This window comes from Rhinolophus sinicus, chromosome 3 (assembly GCF_057876585.1).
Source record: "Rhinolophus sinicus isolate RSI-liver-muscle chromosome 3, RSI-T2T, whole genome shotgun sequence".
Lineage (NCBI taxonomy): Eukaryota > Metazoa > Chordata > Mammalia > Chiroptera > Rhinolophidae > Rhinolophus > Rhinolophus sinicus.
The window spans coordinates 178,289,429-178,310,307 of NC_142503.1; the positions used below are offsets into that span (position 1 = coordinate 178,289,429).

Consider the following 20,879-nt stretch of genomic DNA (forward strand, 5'->3'; position numbering starts at 1 on the left):
AAAAGGAAAAACAGCCATCCACTGCCCCAAGCCACCCTAGATGTGTTTCCTAATGATACTTCCTTTTAATTCTTTAGCTGTTTCTTTTGGTAGTTACCTTCCTATCACTAAAGAATATGCTGCTACTTTCTTGACTTGTACTTTTTAGATGCTATATATTTACTTCCTGTTCTGGTAAACGTTTAGTTCTTACACTGCTCTGTAACCCCATCTGCCCAATATATTTTCATCACTATATTTTTATAAATCAGTAAACAGTGTTGTTCACTGTAGAGATAAGCAGTCATCACATTTTCTTTAGTGTAATAACTTTTTACAGAATTTCCAGTTGTCTTTCTTCTTGTCAAATCTTTAACCCTTCAAACCCAGTCCCAAAAGCACCATCTCTTTTTCTCCTGAGATCCCTCGCCCAAATGTATTCATTCTTTTGCTTTTTCCTGAACTGGTTGGCTGGTTGGTTGCTCTCAAGATGGCCATATGGCTGTGGCTTCCACATTTTCCTTGATTGTCTTCCTGGACTTGGATACACTATTTATTGAACCTTATGGCTTCCTGTTTGTGGTTTAGTTTCTCTTTTTCCCAGAGTGCATGCTCAAGTTGCAAGGAAATTTTCTGAGTCCTTGCATGTCTCCAGATGTCTTTATTTTAACCTCACACTTGATTAATAATTTGGATAGAGAATTTGAAGTTGAACATAATTATTCCTCAAGGTTTTAGGTCATTGTTCTATTTTCTTCTGTCACCTAATGCAGCCGTTGTGCTGTTCTGATTCTTTTCCTTTTTAGATGATTTTTCCCTGTTGCCAAAAACCATTTTTTATTCCTGATATTCTAAAATTTCACAGTGGTTTTTGTTTATTTGTTTGTTTGTTTAGTTTTATTGTACTGGATACTGAGTGATCTGGGCCCTTTCTGTTTGAGATTAGTCTCTTAACTCTGGGAAATTTCTTTGTGCTATTTTTTCTTTTATTTTTTTTCTCGTTTTCTGTTCTTCTCTTTCTGGAACTCCTCAGTAGTAGGATTTTGGACCTGCTGGATTTGATTATATTTATCTCTTTTCTCTCTTATTCTGTTGTACTTTCTGAAATACTTTTAAATCATTTTGTTGCATTTTTTATTTTGAGAAATAAATGTTTTGCAGTTCTTACGGTTCTGATCTTTTATATATATATGTATATTGTACGTGTGTGTGTGTGTGTGTGTATATAGCAAATTGTTCTTCATGTGTAGGTATAGTATCTTGATGAGACTCTCTGAAAATACTAATTTGTGGGGTTTTTCTTTTTTCTTTCTTTGTTTTACGTTATCTGTTTTCTCCAGATTTGTGTCCTGTTTAGCTTTGGTCTCTTTTTCATTTTGGAAACATTGTTCAAATGCTCATGGTGCTTGGTTATCCATTTATATTTAAGATTGGCAGACACTGACAAGCTGATTGGGAGCTTTAGGCTTTGCTTTAGGTGATGGGGCTGAAAATGGCTAATGCTAGGGGACCCTCCAATTCAAGAATTTAGAGACATTCAGCCTAGGGAAAGTCTGGTTGATGGTTCTGAAATAGATTTTAATTTACACATTTTTAGCCCCAAATCTTACTCTTGTCCTTGCCCAGCATCCCTGGTATCTAAGAATCCTAACCCTCTCTGGGTTTCTGTGGGCAAGCCAGCCAGTAGTGACTGTATCACCTTCCACATTATATCACCTTCCAGGATCAGCACTTTAAACTGCAGCTTCTTCCTGCCCCAAATGTTACCACTTTTGTTTGTCTTTCAAAATTTAAAAACAATATTCTCATCTGCTGTTGGCCTCCTTTCTCTGTTTTTAGTGGGTTTATGTATTTTTAAATTACTTGTGATGACTCTTATAAAGTGTCAACTTGCCTAGGCTGCAGTATGTTTCCCAGAGTTCCCTTTCTTACATGTTTCTGATTAGGGTGGATCACAAGGGGGATTTTTGTAACTAACATGAAACATCCCTGGACAACCAAAAACATTCTAACCCTTTTCCCAGAAGAGGATATAAAAATCCCTTTTTTGTCTTTGGGGATATCTTCATTCTTCTAGCTGGTTCATACTCCCTCTTTGATACTCTGTAACACATTCTGAGATATGAAGTTAACTATTATTAATACATCTTATGTTGGATGATAAGAAAAATCAGCCGACAAATTTTGACTAATATATTTGTATATATTTAAGCATGTGATATCAAATTAAGGAAGAAATAGTCATAACTGTCCCAGTCCTTATTTCTGCAACCGGTCACGTAATCATAGTTGGTATTTATAACTACCTTCTCTCACTACCCCATTCCATATTCCTTTGCTCTCAGCAAGCACCTCAGCTGGTCCTGGTTCTTTGCCTGGTGGGTGACCCAATCCTTCCTTCTTGAAAGGTCTGGGCTGTTCACGCATTCCTGCCTGAATTGCGCAATTGTAGTTTTCCATTGACTTGAATCCCAGGAAGTGTAAGAGTTGTCCTAGAGGATCTCCTCCATCCAGACATCCTCCTGCTTGTCCTCATTGCGTGGTCCTGACCAGTTACCCCCAGCCAGTTCAGTAACTTCCTTCTCTGCCTGATGACTCAGAACCCAAAGTGGCCAGGTGGCAGTCTCAGTTTGAGTTTAGTGGAATCATTGTTGTGTCCCCGATGGAAGCATTCCTCCCTTTGAAACTAAGACTTCTAGACCAGCAAAGTCCAATAGCACAGGGATAGGAAGTAAATATTTTGCTGAAACGGAATTTATTACTATTCATTGATTTTCCAAATAAATGAGAGAAAAACCCTTGTACTTCTCATTAAAGGCATGAAAGACATCACCGTCTGCTCAGTCACCTAAGCCAGAAATCTTGGAAATGCTTCCCTTCCCGTTATTGAGATCTCACCTGTTAGAAAGTCCTATCTGCTTTAGCTTCCTTCACATCTCTATTTTATTCCCTCCTCTACATCCGTATGTCAGTCACTGCCTTAGGACAGGCTTCACTTGCACTTACCCAAATTGTAGAAACAATCTACAAGCTTTTCCCACCTATTCATTTGCTACTTTCTACTAAAGCAATCTTTTAAAAATCAAACCATTTTAGTGGCTCCAAGTGCTTATAAGGTAATTCCCAGTTCCTTCCTCAGCTGAGTTAATTCATCTGTTGTAACAGAAATCTAAAGTCACATGGTTTTAACAAGTTAGAAGTGTATTCTCTCTGAGGACTTACGTGATGGCTTTGCTGTGTCAGGAATCCAGGTTCCTTCGGATTTGTTTCTTCACCATCCCTTAATATGTTGCCTCATCTACATGTCCAGGATAACTTCACCACCTTGTCAGAGCCAGCATGAAAAAGGATTTGGTGACGAGGAGGCTGTGCCCTTCCCGTTAAGGGTACAACCCAGAAGGATGTGTAAATCATGTTCGCTCTCAACCCACTAGCCAGAACTTGACTATAAGTTCTTGCTGCTGCAAGACAGTTTGGGGGAGAGTCTGTAGTCTGGCACGCCTTGCCCAGCTAAAGCGGAGAGGCTCCATCACTGTAGGAAGGGGGAGCATATTGGGGGAGCACCAGTAGTGTCTGCCACACAGGCACACGCTCTTCTGGACATTGACCCTGGCCTTCCTCTACCTTGTCTCTTAGTGTGTTGATTTTCTACTCCTCCTTCCCCAGTTTTCCCCAATTCCGTCTCCTCTTTGCTTCAGCCATGCCTCACTTTGCACTTCTAAACATGCTATGTTGGTGTGTGTTTTCTCTGCCTTTCCTCATAATGCCTCCTGAGCCTGAGATGCACTTGCTACCCACTCCCCTCACCTCTAACAAACACCATTAGTCTGATCTGAGAGAATTTGCCTTTCAAAATTAATTTAAGCATCTTCTGTTGTATAAAGCCTTCATGGAAGAGCACCCCCTCACCCTGGTAGAATTGACCATTCTTTCTTCTGTTACCCTTAGTACAGGCAGGCAGACTTTAGTCATTGCACTTTATGGCACATTTTACACTTAGATTCTCTTTCTCCTCGACTGTATACCCTTTGGGGACGCAGATTACATTTTATTTGTGTATCCCTTAGATGTAGTGTAGTACCTGACGGGATATGTGCTAAATATTTATTGAATGAATGAGTGGGTCCATAGCAAAAACATCGCTGTCCAGACTTTAAAATGTCAGGGCACACGCTTAAGATATGACTGGCTGCTGGTTTTTTAAACTTTTGTCAATTAGCTAAGATGATAATGCTATGTCTAACAAATTTATAATCATCCTGTATTAGCTTGTTAATTGATTAGTTTTTAGTTAAATTTTAATTCTAAAAGTACTCTCAGAGTTAGCTATGGAATTTATTTTTTTTCCCATTAAAATGAGTGGACTTTTCCATCTACCAAGGCACAATATTTATCTTTGTTTTTTAACAATTCAGTATATCAGTGACTTGCTGCAGGAGATGTGTCAAAAGTGAATTAGATAAAACTGACATGATTTCCAAAGCCTGTCCTAAGACCTTCAGAGTACTGCCACCTTAACATACTGGTTCTAAGATATAGATACCTCAGGATTTGTTTAATGACTAAAAGAGTCATTGTTGTAAACAGATTCTAAGGCAAAATTGCCTTAAATATTCTTACATGGAGAATTTTTTTTTTCTGCTTTACTGTCTTGAGTAATATCTTTTGTTTTACTTGTAGATTTGATGGTCCTCGAAGATTTGAGGATTTAGGTTCAAGGTGTGAAGGACCGAGACCCAAAGGGCCTCGTTTTGAAGGAAATCGCCCCGATGGGCCAAGACCCAGATATGAAGGTCACCCAGCAGAGGGCACTAAAAGCAAATGGGGAATGATTCCCCGGGGGCCAGCATCTCAGTTTTATATTACCCCCAATACATCCCTAAGTCCTCGGCAGAGTGGACCACAGTGGAAAGGCCCCAAACCAGCTTTGGGACAGCAACATCAGCAGCAACCTAAGTCACAAGCAGAACCTCTTTCAGGAAACAAAGAACCATTAGCAGACACCAATAGTAACCAGCAGAAGAATTTTAAAATGCAATCAGCTGCATTATCCATTGGTGCAGATATAAAGGAAGCCAAGGCGGCTCAGTCAAATGAGAATCTAAGCGACTCTCAGCAAGAGCCACCTAAGAGCGAAGTCTCGGAAGGGCCCATAGAGCCTTCTCATTGGGACCAGAATTCTCAAAGTGTGGAGACTCAAATGGACAAAGCCCACGCTGTTACTCAGCCTGTATCCCTTGCAAATAAACCTGTACCTACTCAAACTACTTTTCCATCAAAAACGGGGGGGATAGAGGGAGGAGCAATAGTAACATCATCATCATTAATTGCAGATAATGATTTTAAACTTTTAGGTATTGGTCTGCCCCATTCGGGTGACAACCAAGATAAAGGGCTGCCCCGGCTAGAGAATAGAGATAATAGGTTAGAAGGCAGTCGAGGCAGCAGCTCATCTTATAGAGGTCCTGGGCAAAGTAGAATGGAAGACACACGGGATAAAGGACTAGTAAATAGAGGTCGAGGCCAGGCATTCAGCCGTGGCCCAGGGTTGGTCAAGCCAGAAGACTTTCGTGATAAGATGATGGGCAGAAGAGAAGATAGTCGAGAGAAGATGAGCAGAGGAGAAGGTAGTCGGGATAGAGGGTTGGTGAGGCCAGGAAGCAGTCGGGAGAAAGTGCCAGGTGGTCTGCAGGGCAGCCCGGACAGGGGTAGAACTGGTAGCCGAGAAAGGGGTCCATCTCGGAGGGTTGGGAGTAGGGAGAGGGTACCACCCCGAAGAGCTGGGAGCAGGGAGAGGGGACCACCTCGAGGGCCTGGCAGTCGGGAACGGGGACTGGGAAGACCAGATTTTGGTCATGACAGAGGTCCATTTAGACCAGAACCAGGAGATGGTGGGGAAAAGATGTACCCATATCACCGAGATGAGCCTCCTAGGGCTCCATGGAACCATGGAGAAGAGAGAGGGCATGAAAAGTTCCCATTAGATGGTAGAAATGCTCCAATGGAACGAGAAAGACTTGATGATTGGGATAGAGAGAGATACTGGAGAGAGTGTGACTATCAAGATGATACACTAGATCCATATAACAGAGAGGACAGGTTCTCAGCGCCACCATCTCGAGCTCATGATGGAGATAGACGAGGCCCTTGGTGGGATGATTGGGAGAGAGATCAGGAGATGGATGAGGACTACACCAGGGAAATGGACAGGGAAATGGACAGGGATGTGGAGCGGATTGGAAGACCCATGGATGTGTATGATAGAAATTTGGATAATGAGTGGGACAGAGATTATGGGAGACAACTGGATGAACAAGAATCACAGTTCCGTGAACGGGATATTCCATCTCTTCCACCTTTACCACCCCTCCCACCTCTTCCACCTTTGGATAGATATCGGGATGATAGATGGAGAGAAGAAAGAAATCGAGACCATGGGTTTGATCGAGATTTCCGTGATAGGGGTGAGTTGAGGATCCGAGAGTATCCAGAAAGAGGAGATACATGGCGGGAAAAGCGAGATTATATTCCTGACAGAATGGACTGGGAAAGAGAACGGTTGTCAGACAGATGGTACCCATCTGATGTGGATAGACATTCCCCCATTGCGGAACATATGCCCTCCTCACATCATTCTTCTGAAATGATGGGGTCGGATGCAAATTTAGACTCTGACCAAGGCCTTGGAGGGGTAATGGTTCTCAGTCAGAGGCAGCACGAAATCATTTTGAAAGCTGCACAAGAACTGAAAATGCTTCGGTAAGTTGACTACTTAAGATCATTTTTTTTTTTAGTCAAAACCACATTCAGACTGCTCTTTTTAAAGTGATGTGATATATTTGAATGGAATAATTTTACTTCAAATTCTTATCACATAATTTTAATTTGTATTTCTGATCATTCAGTGCTGTTTCTGGGTTAGGATGGGTATTTAGGAACTGTTGTTAATTATAAACTTATGTCCTGAAATGTGAAAATTTGATAGCCATTCTTGGCCTTTATAGATGTGTTGCCAACATGCCATGCCTGTGCATGTTTCAATTGTCAAACTTCAGCCCTCAAATTTAGTGCTCTGGATTTCAGATCTCATAAGTAACATCCTTGTATTCCCCAGGAGGCAGTTTGTTCTTTGGTATTAGATCTGATAGACTTCATGTTCACTAATCTTTGATGTAACTTTGGAAAGTGCCATAAGGACTTATATTTTTCTCTGTTGAAGCTAAGAATGATTTACCTGGAAGCATCTTCAGATTTGTCTAACCACTGATACTTTCTTTTGGAGATGTTTTATCTTTCATTGTAACTAGACGCATGTATCTCTACTTGAGGATGTTACTTGTTTCTACATAATCAGGTATTTTCTTTGTGAGATGGAGAATAGAATTTGGATTTCCTGATTTACAATCAACTTACTATGTATAGGTGTCTACATAATGCTTCCCATGTAGTAGCAATGAAAACAAAAGCTAACATTTATTGCATGCTTACTAAGTGCCAGGAACTGTACTAAGGCTTTGTGTGAATTAATTTGTTTTACCTTAAACCAACTATATCCTGAGGTAAGAATTTAGGAGTCATTGGCAGATTGCAAGCTTTTTGAGCAATTTCTTAGGGATTAGCAATGTTTTGAGAAAATAATGAATGGTTAAGTTTTTATATATTCCAATGTATTGTGTTTCTTTCATTATTCAATTCTGGTCTATGTTTGTGGATTATACCAATTGAAATTATAATGAAAGCTTTACTACTAGAAAGGTATGATGAGGAAAAATACTTGTAGGAAAAGGTGAAAGATCAGGTGCCTCAGGCAGCAAAACAGATTTCTGTGGTCGGTAGAAGATACGCTCTGTGAAGTTTGACTTTTTCAGATTATTAATGCAGAAGGTGTGGACAACATGCCCTAGAACATTTAGCTGCTATACAATTCACATTTAAGTTATAGATACCTTTAATTTAACACTCCTGTGTGCTAATAATTTAGCATCTATTATCTCAATCCTCCTATCTCAAATCCTTATATCTCAAAGGCCTGTAAAGATAAATAGTATTACAGTATCCCCACTTCACAAATGACACCAGGGCTCAAAGATGTTAAGTCCACTTGGCTAATAAGTGGCAAATCCAGAATTCGAACCTAGTCTGTCCAACTCTAAAAGTCTATTTTGTTATTAGAGAACACCGAACTGATTGGTGCTGCTAAGCTGCCAAGATTTCTTTCCTTCTTTTTAAAATTCCCTTTCCATCTATTATCACTTTGCATAGAAATGCTGGATAAAAGGTGCTTCTTTATCATTCTTTTTTTTAAGTTCTTTCTAGGCAATATAAACTTAGTTAAACAAAACATATGAAGTGATGGATAAGAGTGGTCATAGTTGAATACAAGTAAGCGTGTTGTGTTGGTATAAAGTCATGATTTACACAAGGGAGAAAATAATATTTTTATATACTTCTTGACCCTTATTTTGTGTCCATTTGGATCACTATACTTTACAAAATGTAGGGAGAAAATCATAAAAGGTCTGAAGGTTACGTGTGTTTAAGGTGGGCATTGTAAGGAAAAGGAAAAGGAATTTGACCTGAGATTCAAAGAAAAACTTGAAGCAAAGTTACAGAATGACTCTTGAGGAATATGAAGTGTTGTCTTTAATGGTGTAGACTGGCAATTGTTCTCACCGTATACAACAGACAACAGAGGCCATGAACTAAAATGCCCATGAGAAGCAGACAGGTACCAGGAATGAGTGAAAGTGGGCCAGTTTAACTGCTGAATGAGGACTGTGGCAAACGGGTTCACCTAAAGTGAACAGCCACTACTCCACTCACCTGACTGTTGGCATGTGGGAATGCAGGCCCAGTGTTGCCACATCTCTTTAAAGTATTTCTATATGAAGTATTTTGCTTTTTAAATAATGGCAGCTGATTCAGATTTTGAAAACTGATGTGAAAGCCAAATTTGAAAAAAACTTCTAGTCCATATTTGGCCCATTGGCCCCCATTTTGCAACCAGGTCTAACAAGTATGGAACAAAAAAAATTGCAAGAGTTTTTGGTTGGATGAAAGAAAAACATGACAAGTAGATGAGATGTTAGAATAGACTAATGAGGCAGGTTATAAAATCTGTCCTTGAAGATCCTCAATAATTTATAATTATTTATAGGTCGTAGATGACAGGTCAGTTAGCTACATAAAGGCAAGAGAGAGTTACCTATATATCTTAATTGGTTGAAGCTAAGAATGGTTTACCTGGAAGTATCCTCAGATTTGTCTGGAGGTATTCTATGAGCACTGTAGCGGGTTTTAGAACAAGAGTTTTGTTTCTTTTTTGTTCTACTGTATTAATTGTAGTCATCTAGGAATGGAGTAGACATGCCTTATGTACAATGGCAATTTTATTTGTTTGCAGGGAACAGAAAGAACAGCTTCAAAAGATGAAAGATTTTGGGTCTGAGCCACAGATGCCTGACCACCTACCGCCCCCAGATTCGAGATTGCAAAATACAGCTTCAAGGCCTGGAATGTATCCGGTATGGAAAAATATGTGCTCAGAAAATGAAATGGTTCCTACTTTGTATGTTTGTCTGTTATATTACAATAAGTATAAATTACCTCCATAAAAAAAGGTAAATTTTGGAAAAGTAAAAAGCTAATGGTAATTGACTTTCGAAAGTCTTATACATATGGTCAAAAGTGTGACAATGCCTTTTTCCCCAGGTTTTGATAAGTACACCAAGCACACCTGCTCTATATGGCTTCACATTCACTAAATTGTAGAATTCTTCTAGTACTTTTTTGTTTCCATCTGGGCAGTGCACAGGCTCCCCATCTCTTCAAACTACTACTAAGTCCTTCAACTAGGGAAGGGATCAAACATGCCCCAGTTCAGGCAGTAAAGGGGGTGTTTATGTTAAACACTTCCTTGTTTAAGTTCTCCATTTGTTTTGCTTTCGTTTTGTTGTTGTTTTACCTTTAGCCCATGATGGGCTTTTAAAATGTTCTCATGCAAATAACTATAACAACGCAATAAGAGGGAAAAAACCACATGAATCATTTCATCAAATTAACACTTTTCATTTCTCATTGTTCCTTCGTCCTGGTCTAACACATAGCACTCATACAATTGTTGCCATCACCAACCACCGTGATGTTGACTCCCAGATCGGATCTCCTGACCTATGTATGCATCCCGTCTGCCTACAGAGTTTCTCTCTGTGGGCGTGTCTCCTGTCAAATTTGAAATGGAGCTCATTATCATCTTCTATCACACTTGTTCTCACCGTCCCTAGTCACCCAAACTTAAAACCTGAAAGCCTGCATCTTTCCTCTGTTCTACCCCTCCAGATTCAGCCATTCTGTTGATTGATTTCACTATCTTTTTAACATTGTTCAAATAGTCTGTTCTCCACTTCCTCACAACCTCAGTTCTAGCCTTCATCAGTTCTTGCCTAGATTATTGCAGAAGCATCCTAATGCATCGCTCTCCATCACATTCCCCTCTGATCCATTCTCCATTCTGCTGCCAAAGTGATTATTTCATTTTTTAATCAAAATTTGAGGTATAATTTTATATACAATAACAGACTCATTTTAAGCCCACCCATTTTAAGCCTACAGTTTGAGTTTTGTCAAATGTATACCAAAAGATAAAAAAATTTCTAGCACCCTAAAAAGTTCTCTCATACCCCCGTACTCCACTTCAGGCAGCACTGATGTGACTTCTGGCCACAATGGACATTTTAAAACAAATCTCTATATGTCGCACCCTGGCTTTAAATTTTTTCAATATTCCCCTGTTGCTTTCAGGATAAAATCTAGATTCTTTCGCATGGCCTTTATGTTCTCCCTGAGTTGGCCTGATCTGCTTACCATTAATTGCTACTCCACTCTCTTACACTCCACTTTCCCTCCACAGGGAGCTTAGAATTCTGTGCGTGGACCAGGCTCTCCACGAGCATGTGGTTCTCCAAACCCAGAGTTTCTTTCCTTTCTCTTCCTATTTCCTCTTCCAACTAGTTCATTCTTGTTCATCTTTTAGAACTCAACTCTATCTTCTCTTCCTCTTGTGTAAGACAATTGCCCTTACGTGTACCCCTGTAACATCTTGTACAGGCCTCTGTCATAGCCACGGTCATATTGTATTTTGATTGTCTGTTTGTCCTTCTAAACTCTAAAGCTCATAAGAGTAGGAACTATGTCTTTTATCTTTGTATCTCTTAGCAAATTGTAGAAACTCTAGATTATAGATCCACATTTTTGTTTTATTCACTTAACAATCATAAACATTTTTCCATGTTGCTATATGCTTTGTTACTTTTGATGCATAATTTATTAAATTTCTATTGGACATTTATTTCTAATCTTCCACTTTTTTAAATAATACAACTTGAATGAATGTCTTTGTATCAGGTTCTTATTTTAGGTAACTTCCTAAAAGTAATTTTAAACTCCCAAAGTGGAGTGCTTCCGTTGAAGAATAAGGACATTTTTAATGATTCCTGTAATATAGCCAATGGCTCTCTAAAATAGTTGTGTGACATTTATATTATAGCCTTGCAAGCATCAACTATTTAGTTTTTTTGGTAAATTTAATAGTTTCAATAAAATAATATGGATTTTTGATAATTAGTGAACATGAATGTTTTTCCTTATTTGTTCATTATATTTCTTGTAAAAATTCTATTTTGGTTCTTTACCAATTTATCTATTTGGCTCTTAAGGTTTTTCTTACCAATTTATATTGTCCTTAATGTAATATCATTAATCCTTTCTCATATAAGTACTGTAGGGTATTATGTTTTGTTTTTTAAAATGTATCTGTTGCTTTCACTGTGTAGGATGAAGAAAACACTTTTGCTTTATTTGTAGACATAGTCCTAAGAGTTCTTAAGATACTTAAAACACGTCTGGATAGCTGTAGTCCAGACGCAATGGCTTTGTTCTATATAAGTGTTTTCTTAACAGTTTAAAGTGTTATTACCTAACCTTTAGGAAATAGCCATTTGTCTTTAACTCTAGCTTGTATTGGCCTCTAGTTAAATAGTGTTTTTTACATATTAGCCAAATCCATTCTGTTAATCAAAAAGTTTGTTTTTAAAGCACAACCGATATATGCGTAAATACATAAGTTATCTGTACGTTCGCTTTCCAAGCTCCAAAATAGCTCTTAATAAAGAACAAACAAACCGGAAACAATGAACTCAGAGAAATGGGTAATGAGTGTTTGAATCAGACTTGCAAAAATTAAAATAAATTTTGACAATTGGGTTTCAGTACTGAGTAGATAGGACTTATTTGCCAAGAGTTTCCCCTATCTTCTTAATATACATTTCTGTTGACATTCGGTGATTGCTTTGGGAAAAGAATTTAAACATTGCACACAACAGTAGCACTCCTTCTTGGAGAGATTACTAAATGTCCCACTTGGTTTCTTTGTTTTATTGTTTCCTGGTGCTCATTTTGTATGTTGGTACCAGCCTTACCACAAACCGCTATTGTCAACCAGACAACTGAATAGAAGTGAGGAAGCTAGCTAGGGTTTGTTTCTCTCACTGGAAATTCACTACTTTCTGGAGGAGATAGGTCACCAGAGTGGGAAGATAGTTTATAGCAGAGGTTCTTAACTAAGTGGTAAATGTCAGAATTACTCATGGAGTGTTTTGTTTTGTTTTTCTTTTAAACTAATGTCAGAACCTCACCCACAAAAATTCAGTAGGTTTGGGGTGGGCCTGGGACATTTGTATCTAAGTGCTAGCATCCTCATTTTTCTGGAAGAAGAAGAAAGAGGGTTGTACTTTGGGGAGGGGGCAATAGTGTTGAAGGCAATTTTTAAAAAATATTTTTTTAACCACTAATTGAGGTATAATTTACATACGTATATAATTTGCCCATGTTAAGTATGTAATTCAATGATTTTTAGCAAATTTACTGAGTTGTACAACCATCACCATAATCTAGTTTTAGAACATTTTCATCACCTCAGTAAAATCCCTTGTGCCAATTTGCAGTTAATCTTCCTTCCTACCCCAAGTCTCAGGCAGCAGCTAATCCACTTTCAATCTCTACAGATGTACCTTTGTGGGCATTTCACTTAAATGAAATCATAAAATATGTGGTCTTTGGTGTCGTGCTTCCTTCACTTAGCTAATGTTTTCAAAGTTCATCCATGTTGTAGCATGAATCAGTACTTCATTTCTTTTTATTGTAGAGTAATAATCTGTTGTATAGATCTACCACGTTGTGTTTATCCATTCACCAGTTTATGGGACATTTGGGTTATTGAATAATCCTGCTATGAATATTTGTGTGCAAGTCTTTGGATGGACATGTTTTTCTTGGATAAAACCTAGGAATGGAATTGCTCAGTTTATGGTATACTTATGTTTAACTTTTTGAGAAACCATTTTCCAAAGTGGCTGTACCATATTACAGTTCCATTAGCAATTTACGTAAGAGGGCTGTAGTTTCTCTACATATTTGCTATCGTGTTATTATCTGTGTTATTAATTATAGCCATTCTACTAGGTGTGAAACTGTATCTCGTTGTGGATTAAATTTGCATTTCCCTAATGACTAATGATGTTGAACATCTTTTCATGTGCTTATAGGCCATTTATATATCTTCTTTGGAGAACTACCTGTTCAAATCTTTTCCCATTTTTAAAATTATTTGTCTTATGAAGTTTTTATATTCTGAGTACAAATCCTTTGTCAGATATGTGATTTGCATATGCAGTTGACCCTTGAACAACATGGGGGTTAGGGACACCACTCCCTCACGCAGTTGAAAATCTGCACGTAACTTTTAACTCCCCAAAACTTAAGTTGTCCCTCAGTATCTATGGGGGCTTGGGGGTGATTGGTTCCAGGGTCCCCTGTGGATACCAAACTCGGCAGATACTCAAGTCCCCTGTGTAAAATAATATAGATCAGTGTATATAGTCACTTCCCTGTACTACCCCCCAACCCACACACACGAACACACACACACACACACACACACACACACACACACATCTGTGGACTCCCAACTGCGGATCAAAAACAGTACAAGTATTTATTGAAAAAAAATTCATATGTAAGTGGACCCACACAGTTCACACCTGTGTTGCTCAAGGGCCAACTATATTTTCTCCCTAAAGCACAAGAAGTTTTGAATTTTGAATGAGTCCATTTCTTTTATGGATTGAGAACCAGATACTCATTTTCATTTATGTACAAAAACATGGTGGTATCCTTATCCACTAAGCTGTTTACTCTGTTCTCCAGCCTCCAGGGTCCTATAGACCACCCCCTCCTATGGGTAAACCACCAGGTTCAATTGTGAGACCCTCTGCTCCACCAGCAAGATCATCTGTTCCTGTAACCAGGCCGCCTATCCCAATACCACCCCCACCTCCTCCTCCTCCTCCACCCCCACCTCCTCCAGTGATAAAGCCACAAACTTCAGGTGTGGAACAGGAGCGCTGGGATGAAGACTCTTTCTATGGCCTCTGGGATACAAATGATGAACAAGGACTGAATTCGGAGTTTAAATCAGACACTGCAACAATCCCATCTGCTCCAGTGTTACCACCCCCACCTGTTCACCCTTCCATTCCCCCTCCTGGCCCAATGCCTATGGGTATGCCACCAATGTCCAAGCCACCACCAGTGCAGCAGACTGTTGATTATGGCCATGGCCGAGGTAAGGAACGGTGGCATATTTGTGTTTGGGATTCTAAAGGAATTGTTAGCTTCAGCTTCGCCTTTCTGAAGCTTCACCCTTACAGTGCTTTATCCCTGATTTTGTTTACTAGACATAGCCACTAATAAAGTTGAACAGATACCCTATGGAGAAAGAATAACTCTGCGCCCAGATCCACTACCTGAAAGATCAACTTTTGAGACAGGTAGGAGTCCCAGAGAGATCAGTATTTTTAAATCTTTTAAGACTAAATTATCATATGATTTTCCCTTTGGTAAGATTATCTGGGCCTCCTTTTAGTATAGTTAAAAGATTCATAAATTGAAATTAGGGCAACAATTTGTACTAGTTCTAAAGTTAGATTTGTACTTTTTTGCTTTTATTTCAGAAAAAGGAATGTAGTTCTTATTTTGTACTAATTGTTTTTGTAGAGCATGCAGGCCAACGCGATCGTTATGACAGAGACAGAGACCGTGAACCTTATTTTGATCGTCAAAGTAATGTCATGGCAGATCATCGAGATTTCAAACGGGATCGGGAGACACATAGAGACCGAGACCGGGATCGTGGTGTCATTGACTATGACCGGGATCGATTTGACAGAGAACGCCGACCTCGAGATGATAGGTATGCTCTGAAAAATACCTTTGCTAGGGGTGCAAATCACCATATACTTAAGTTCAGCAAAAGTCAGTGTATCTAAAGAAAATTTACTAAATGACATATGAGGTGTGGCAATTAAGTTCGTGAACTTGCCACCATGCACTTACATTGGCAGCACTGTACAAACAGCTCGGTAAGGTTTCATAGCCTTGGTATATCAGTGTCTCACAGCTGTGTTCGTGTCAGTGTGTGGGGGTGTCTTGCTGAGTGGCGTTCATTATTGTTGTTGCATGTTTTTGTGTGCCGTCAGGGGAATGTCTGAGCTTGAATTAGAGCAACGAACAAACATTAAATGTCTTGTTAAACTTGGCAAGTGTGGAAGTAAAATCAGGGTCATGTTAGTCCAAGTTTATGGGGATAATGCCATGAAGAAAATGGCAGTGTACAAATGGATTAAACTTTTTTATGAGGGGAGAGAACGCGTCACTGATGAAGAGCAGTCAGGGCTTCCAGTAACGAGCAGAACTGACAAAAACATTGCAAAAATTCGTCGAATTGTGCGTCAAAATTGTCAGCTGATTGTGAGAAGCATAGCAGACCAAGTAAACATCGATAGAGAAACTGTTAGGAAAATCTTAACTGAAAATCTTAAATGAGAAAGGTGTGTGTAAAAATGGTCCAGAAGGAGCTCACCAATGAACAAAAGCAAAAGAGAGTCAAAGTTTACCAAGACCTTTGGGAGAGGCAAGACAATGTTTTGGGCCTTGTTATCACTGGTGATGAAACATGGGTGGACCAATATGACCCTGAAACAAAGTGTCAAAGTGCACAATGGAAGTCAGCCAATTCTCCACGACCAAAAAAGTTCCATCAGTCCAAGTCAAGAGTCAAAACCATGTTGCTAACCTTTTTTAATATCAGAGTGATTATCCATTATGAATTTGTATCAACTGGACAAACAGTTAACCAAGTTTACTATTTGGAAGTGCTGAAAAGGCTGCGTGTAAAAGTTAGACAACCTGAACGTTTCATCAACAGTTCATGGCTCTTGTATCACAACAATGCACCAGCTCACACAGCACTGTCTGTGAGGGAGTTTTGAGCCAATAAACAACTGTATTGGAACACGCTCCCTACTCACCTGATCTGGCCCCCAGTGACTTCTTTCTTTACCCGGAGATAAAGGAAATATTGAAAGGAAGACATTTTGATGACATTCAGGACATCAAGGGTAATACAATGACAGCTCTGATGGCCATTCCAGAAAAAGAGTTCCAAAATTGCTTTGAAGGTGGACTAGGCGCTGGCATCAGTGCATAGCTTCCCAAGGGGAGTACTTCAAAGGTGACTGTAGTGATATTCAGCAATGAGGTATGTAGCACTTTTGCTAGGATGAGTTCGCAAACTTAATTGTCAGACCTCATATTCTCGTGTATAATTTGGAGAAGGAAGAGCAGTTCTGGACCAATTTTCAGGAAACAGTACTTGAGTTTTGCCAGCTTGAATTCCAGAGAATTAAACGGGAGAAGGAGATAGCCAGAAAGGAAAGGAAATAGAATTGTCAATAAAGGTGCAGCCATTACTTAATTAGTAGACAATTTGTTTTTGCAATTTGTGAGCTCTTTATATGTGTGTATGCAAGGTAGATCTAAATGGAAAAGCAAAATAAAAATACAAATATTGATTATAAGTAACTACTCAGGGAAAATTAAGCGTAAAATGGTGTTGTATTATAAGATAGAGACCTCCAGTTATTTTTTATTTACCAAACCATTTCTTGTTAACACCTTCTAGGACTCAGTCATATCGAGACAAAAAAGACCATTCCTCATCCAGAAGAGGGGGGTTTGATAGGCCATCCTATGACCGAAAGTCTGACCGACCAGCCTATGAAGGACCATCCATGTTTGGAGGTAGAGCAATGCTTTATTAACTGTAAGAGTGTTGAGAATGTAAATAACAGGAAATGTTTTCTGTTGTAGCTATTAGATACGGATTTAAACTTTCAGAGTAAAATGCACTCACAGATTTCTCAGAGATGGCAACATTATCAAAAATAGCAATGTAATTAATGAAATAAAACAAATTGCTTTTTTATATTATTAAAGAAATTTTGGAAAATAGAGACAAAATCACTTATAATCCCACCACCCACCAAATCATAGCTATTATAATTTTATATATTTCCTTTCATTCCCTCTTCACATACCTATTAATGAAGTTGCAATCAAAGTATAAATACAGTTTCTTTATCATTCTTGTTCCCATTGATATTGTACCGTATATGTTTTTCCATATCGAAACCTATTAATGCTCTACGATATTTTATTGAGTGGATAAAATATAAGACTTATTGTTGGATATTTAAGTTGCTTTTAGTTTTTCACTACTATAAATTACACTAGAAACTCATAACCTATTTATAAGAATAAGCTTTCCTAAGCTGGTGACTCTTGTTCTTAAAACTGTAAAGCAAAAGTTACAGACTGTAAGTCATACTTGGGGCTATCCAGCAAAGTATATGTTATTTTTCTGTGTCCTATTGCTTAACTTTTTCCTAAATTTAATACAAACAAGGATGAATTTAATATTTTTCAAAACATTTCTGTTTGCCTGAAATCATACCTAAGTCTTTTCATTTTCTTGATTTCAATAGATTTACGTTACTTACACTTTCTCTAATTAAGGTTAAAAGTGGACCCCAAATCATTATGAATTATATTACGTTAGGATGAATGAAGAGAGTTAAAATTTTAAATTATTATTATATAAATAGTAATTTTGTTCAACTGCTGGAATCCTAGGAGAAAGAAGAACTTACCCAGAGGAGCGAATGCCCCTGCCAGCTCCTTCACTAAGCCACCAGCCACCTCCAGCTCCACGGGTTGAGAAGAAGCCTGAATCTAAGAATGTGGACGATATTTTGAAACCACCTGGCAGAGAGAGTAGACCTGAGAGAGTGAGTCCTATGTAGTTGATTAGTTTTCTTGCGCATCAGAAGCTGATAAGAGGTCTTTTTAATATCCTGAACAGAATTTCTCTACATTTCTGTGACATACAGATTCAAAGCATCTTGCCATCTCCAAATCATCATATAACCTCATAAATTTCCTACCCTATAGAATCTAAAAAGGTTAGAGCTTAATTGCTTGGAAAAGAAGATGTTGAAACTTTAGAGAATAATTTATAAGAGCTCAATTAATTGCATTTTTGAGAGAGTAAAAGTAGATTTGGTCTTATGTGAAACAAAAAGAGGGAGAATTAGGAGACTTGATTAGCTTAGGCTTATTTTCCTACTGACCTCCAGATGTATAAATTGTTAAACTTATGTTGCAGAATAATTAGATTCCATTTCAGTAAACTCATAGTGGAGATTTCCATCAGATATTTTGACTCCATATATGTATGTATATAAGTCGTTTTAAAATCTGTTTCATCTATTATTAGTATAGCTACTCTAGCGTTTCTATGGTTTCTGTTTGCATGATAAATCTTTTTCCATCCTTTTACCTTTTACTCTTGATCTGTTTGTGTCTTTGAATCTAAAGTATGTCTCCTATAGACAACATATGTTGGATCATGTTTTTTTATGCAGTCTGACAATTTCTGCCTTTTAACTGGATTATTTAATTCATTCACATTTAATGTTATTGATATAGTTCGCTTAGTTCCATTTTTGGATTGTTCAATTGAATAGAAACTCAGTTTATTATTGCATATTGATCTTATATCCTGCAACATTGTTGAACTCATTTATTAGTTCTAATAGATTTTTAGTGGATTCCTTAGGATTTTCTGTATACAAGATCATGTCATCTGCAGATAGAAGTGGTTTTACTTCTTCATTTTCAATCTGAATGCCTTTTATTTCTTTTTCTTGCCTATTTGCCCTGGATAGAATCTCCAGTACAGTGTTAAATAGATGTAATGAGAATAGGCATCCTTGTTTTATTCCTGATCTTAGACAGAAAACTTTGTCTTTCACCATTAAGTATGATGTTAGCTGTGGGTTTTCAATAGATGCCCTTTATCAGGTTGAGAAGGTTGCCTACCATTCCTACTTTGTTGAATGTTTTTATCATGAAAGGATGTTGTATTTTATTGAATGTTTTTTGTTGTTGTTGAATGAGATTTTTGTTTTTTATTGTATGTGATTTTATTCTGTTGTATATGATTTTTGTTTTTTATTCTGTTGATATGATGTATTACATTAATTGCTTTTCAGATGTTAATTTAAATCCCTGGTTGAAATCTACTTGGTCGTGGTGTGTAATTCTTTTTATATGTTGCTGAATTCAGTTTGTTAATATTTTGTTGAGGATTTTTGCATTCATAGTCATAAGAGAGATCTGTAGTTTTCTTGTGATATCTTTGTCTGGTTTTGGTATCGGGGTATCTGCTTGATTTGAAATGCTGGCCTCCTAAAATGAGTTAGGAATTATTCCTTCCTCTTCTGTTTTTTGGAAGAGTTTGTGAAGAGTTGGTATTAATTCTTCTTTAAATATTTGTTAGAATTCTGTGATATAGCCGTCTGAGCCTGGGCTTTTAGCTTTTATTTTTTGATTACTAATTCAATCTCTTCACTTGTCATGGGTCCATTCAAATTGTCTATTTCTTCTTGAGTTAGTTTCAGTAGTCTGTATCTTTCTAGGGATTTGTCCATTTTGTCTAAGTTATCTAATTTGTTGGCATACATTTGTTCATAGTATTCCTTTATAACCCTTTATTTCTGTAAGGTTGGTAGTCATGTCCTCTCATTTATGATTCTAATAATTTGAGTCTTCTCTCTTTTTTTTTCTTAGTCAGTCTAGCTAAAGGTTTGTCAATTTTGTTCATCTTTTCAATGAACCAGCTTTTGGTTCCATTGATTTTCTTTATTTTTCTGTTCTCTATTTTATTAACGTCTCTTCTAATATTTGGTATTGCCTTCGTTTTCATTGCTTTAGGTTTAATTTGTTCATCTTTTTCTATCTTAAGGTTGAAGGTTATTGTTTTGAGATCTTTATAATTTTATAACTATAATTTCCTTAAATTAGACATTTATAACTATAATTTCCTTATAAGCACTGCTTTAGCTGCATCCCATAAATTTTGATATGTTGTGTCTTCATTTTTTTATATTTCAAAGTATTTTCTGATTTTTCTTTTGATTTCTTCCTTGACCCATTGGTTATTTAGGAATATGGTGTTTAATTTCCGAATACTTGTGAATTTCCCAAATTTTTTCTATTAATTTCTGATTTTATTCCATTATGGTCAGAGGCATAGTTTGTATTATTCCTATCCTTTCAAATTTATTAAGGTTGGCTTCATGATATATATCATGTGGTCTGTTCCTGGAGAATGATAGATCATTGTTAACAGTAAGATTTCATTGTAAAAAAAATCTTCTAATTATTTTTTCATTGTGTTTCAGATTGTTGTTATAATGAGAGGATTGCCTGGCAGTGGAAAGACACATGTTGCAAAACTTATTCGAGTGAGTATGGGAAAGCCAACGAATCAGTTACTGTTGTTAGCCCCTAGCCTTTTTATTCTTAGCAAGCAGCAAAATACAGATATTTCCCATTTGATCCATTCTAGTTGGTCCATGTGGTAGATGCTGTCTCATATAAAT

General features: G+C 37.7%; 1 protein-coding gene across 2 annotated transcripts in view; it reads left to right on the forward strand.

Moving 5' to 3' along the window:
• The window catches only part of YLPM1 (YLP motif containing 1), a 59,275-nt gene that overhangs the window by 22,540 nt on the left and 15,856 nt on the right, over positions 1-20,879 (forward strand). For both annotated transcript variants that reach the window (XR_012494591.2, XM_019733491.3), the window contains exons 5-12: positions 4,660-6,738; positions 9,383-9,503; positions 14,242-14,659; positions 14,772-14,864; positions 15,091-15,286; positions 17,057-17,175; positions 18,067-18,221; positions 20,679-20,741. Coding sequence is in view for 1 of the 2 variants with exons in the window: in XM_019733491.3 (XP_019589050.3) it covers positions 4,660-6,738; positions 9,383-9,503; positions 14,242-14,659; positions 14,772-14,864; positions 15,091-15,286; positions 17,057-17,175; positions 18,067-18,221; positions 20,679-20,741 (3,244 nt within the window). In the remaining variant the exon portion in view is untranslated. The remainder of the gene's footprint in view (positions 1-4,659; positions 6,739-9,382; positions 9,504-14,241; positions 14,660-14,771; positions 14,865-15,090; positions 15,287-17,056; positions 17,176-18,066; positions 18,222-20,678; positions 20,742-20,879) is intronic.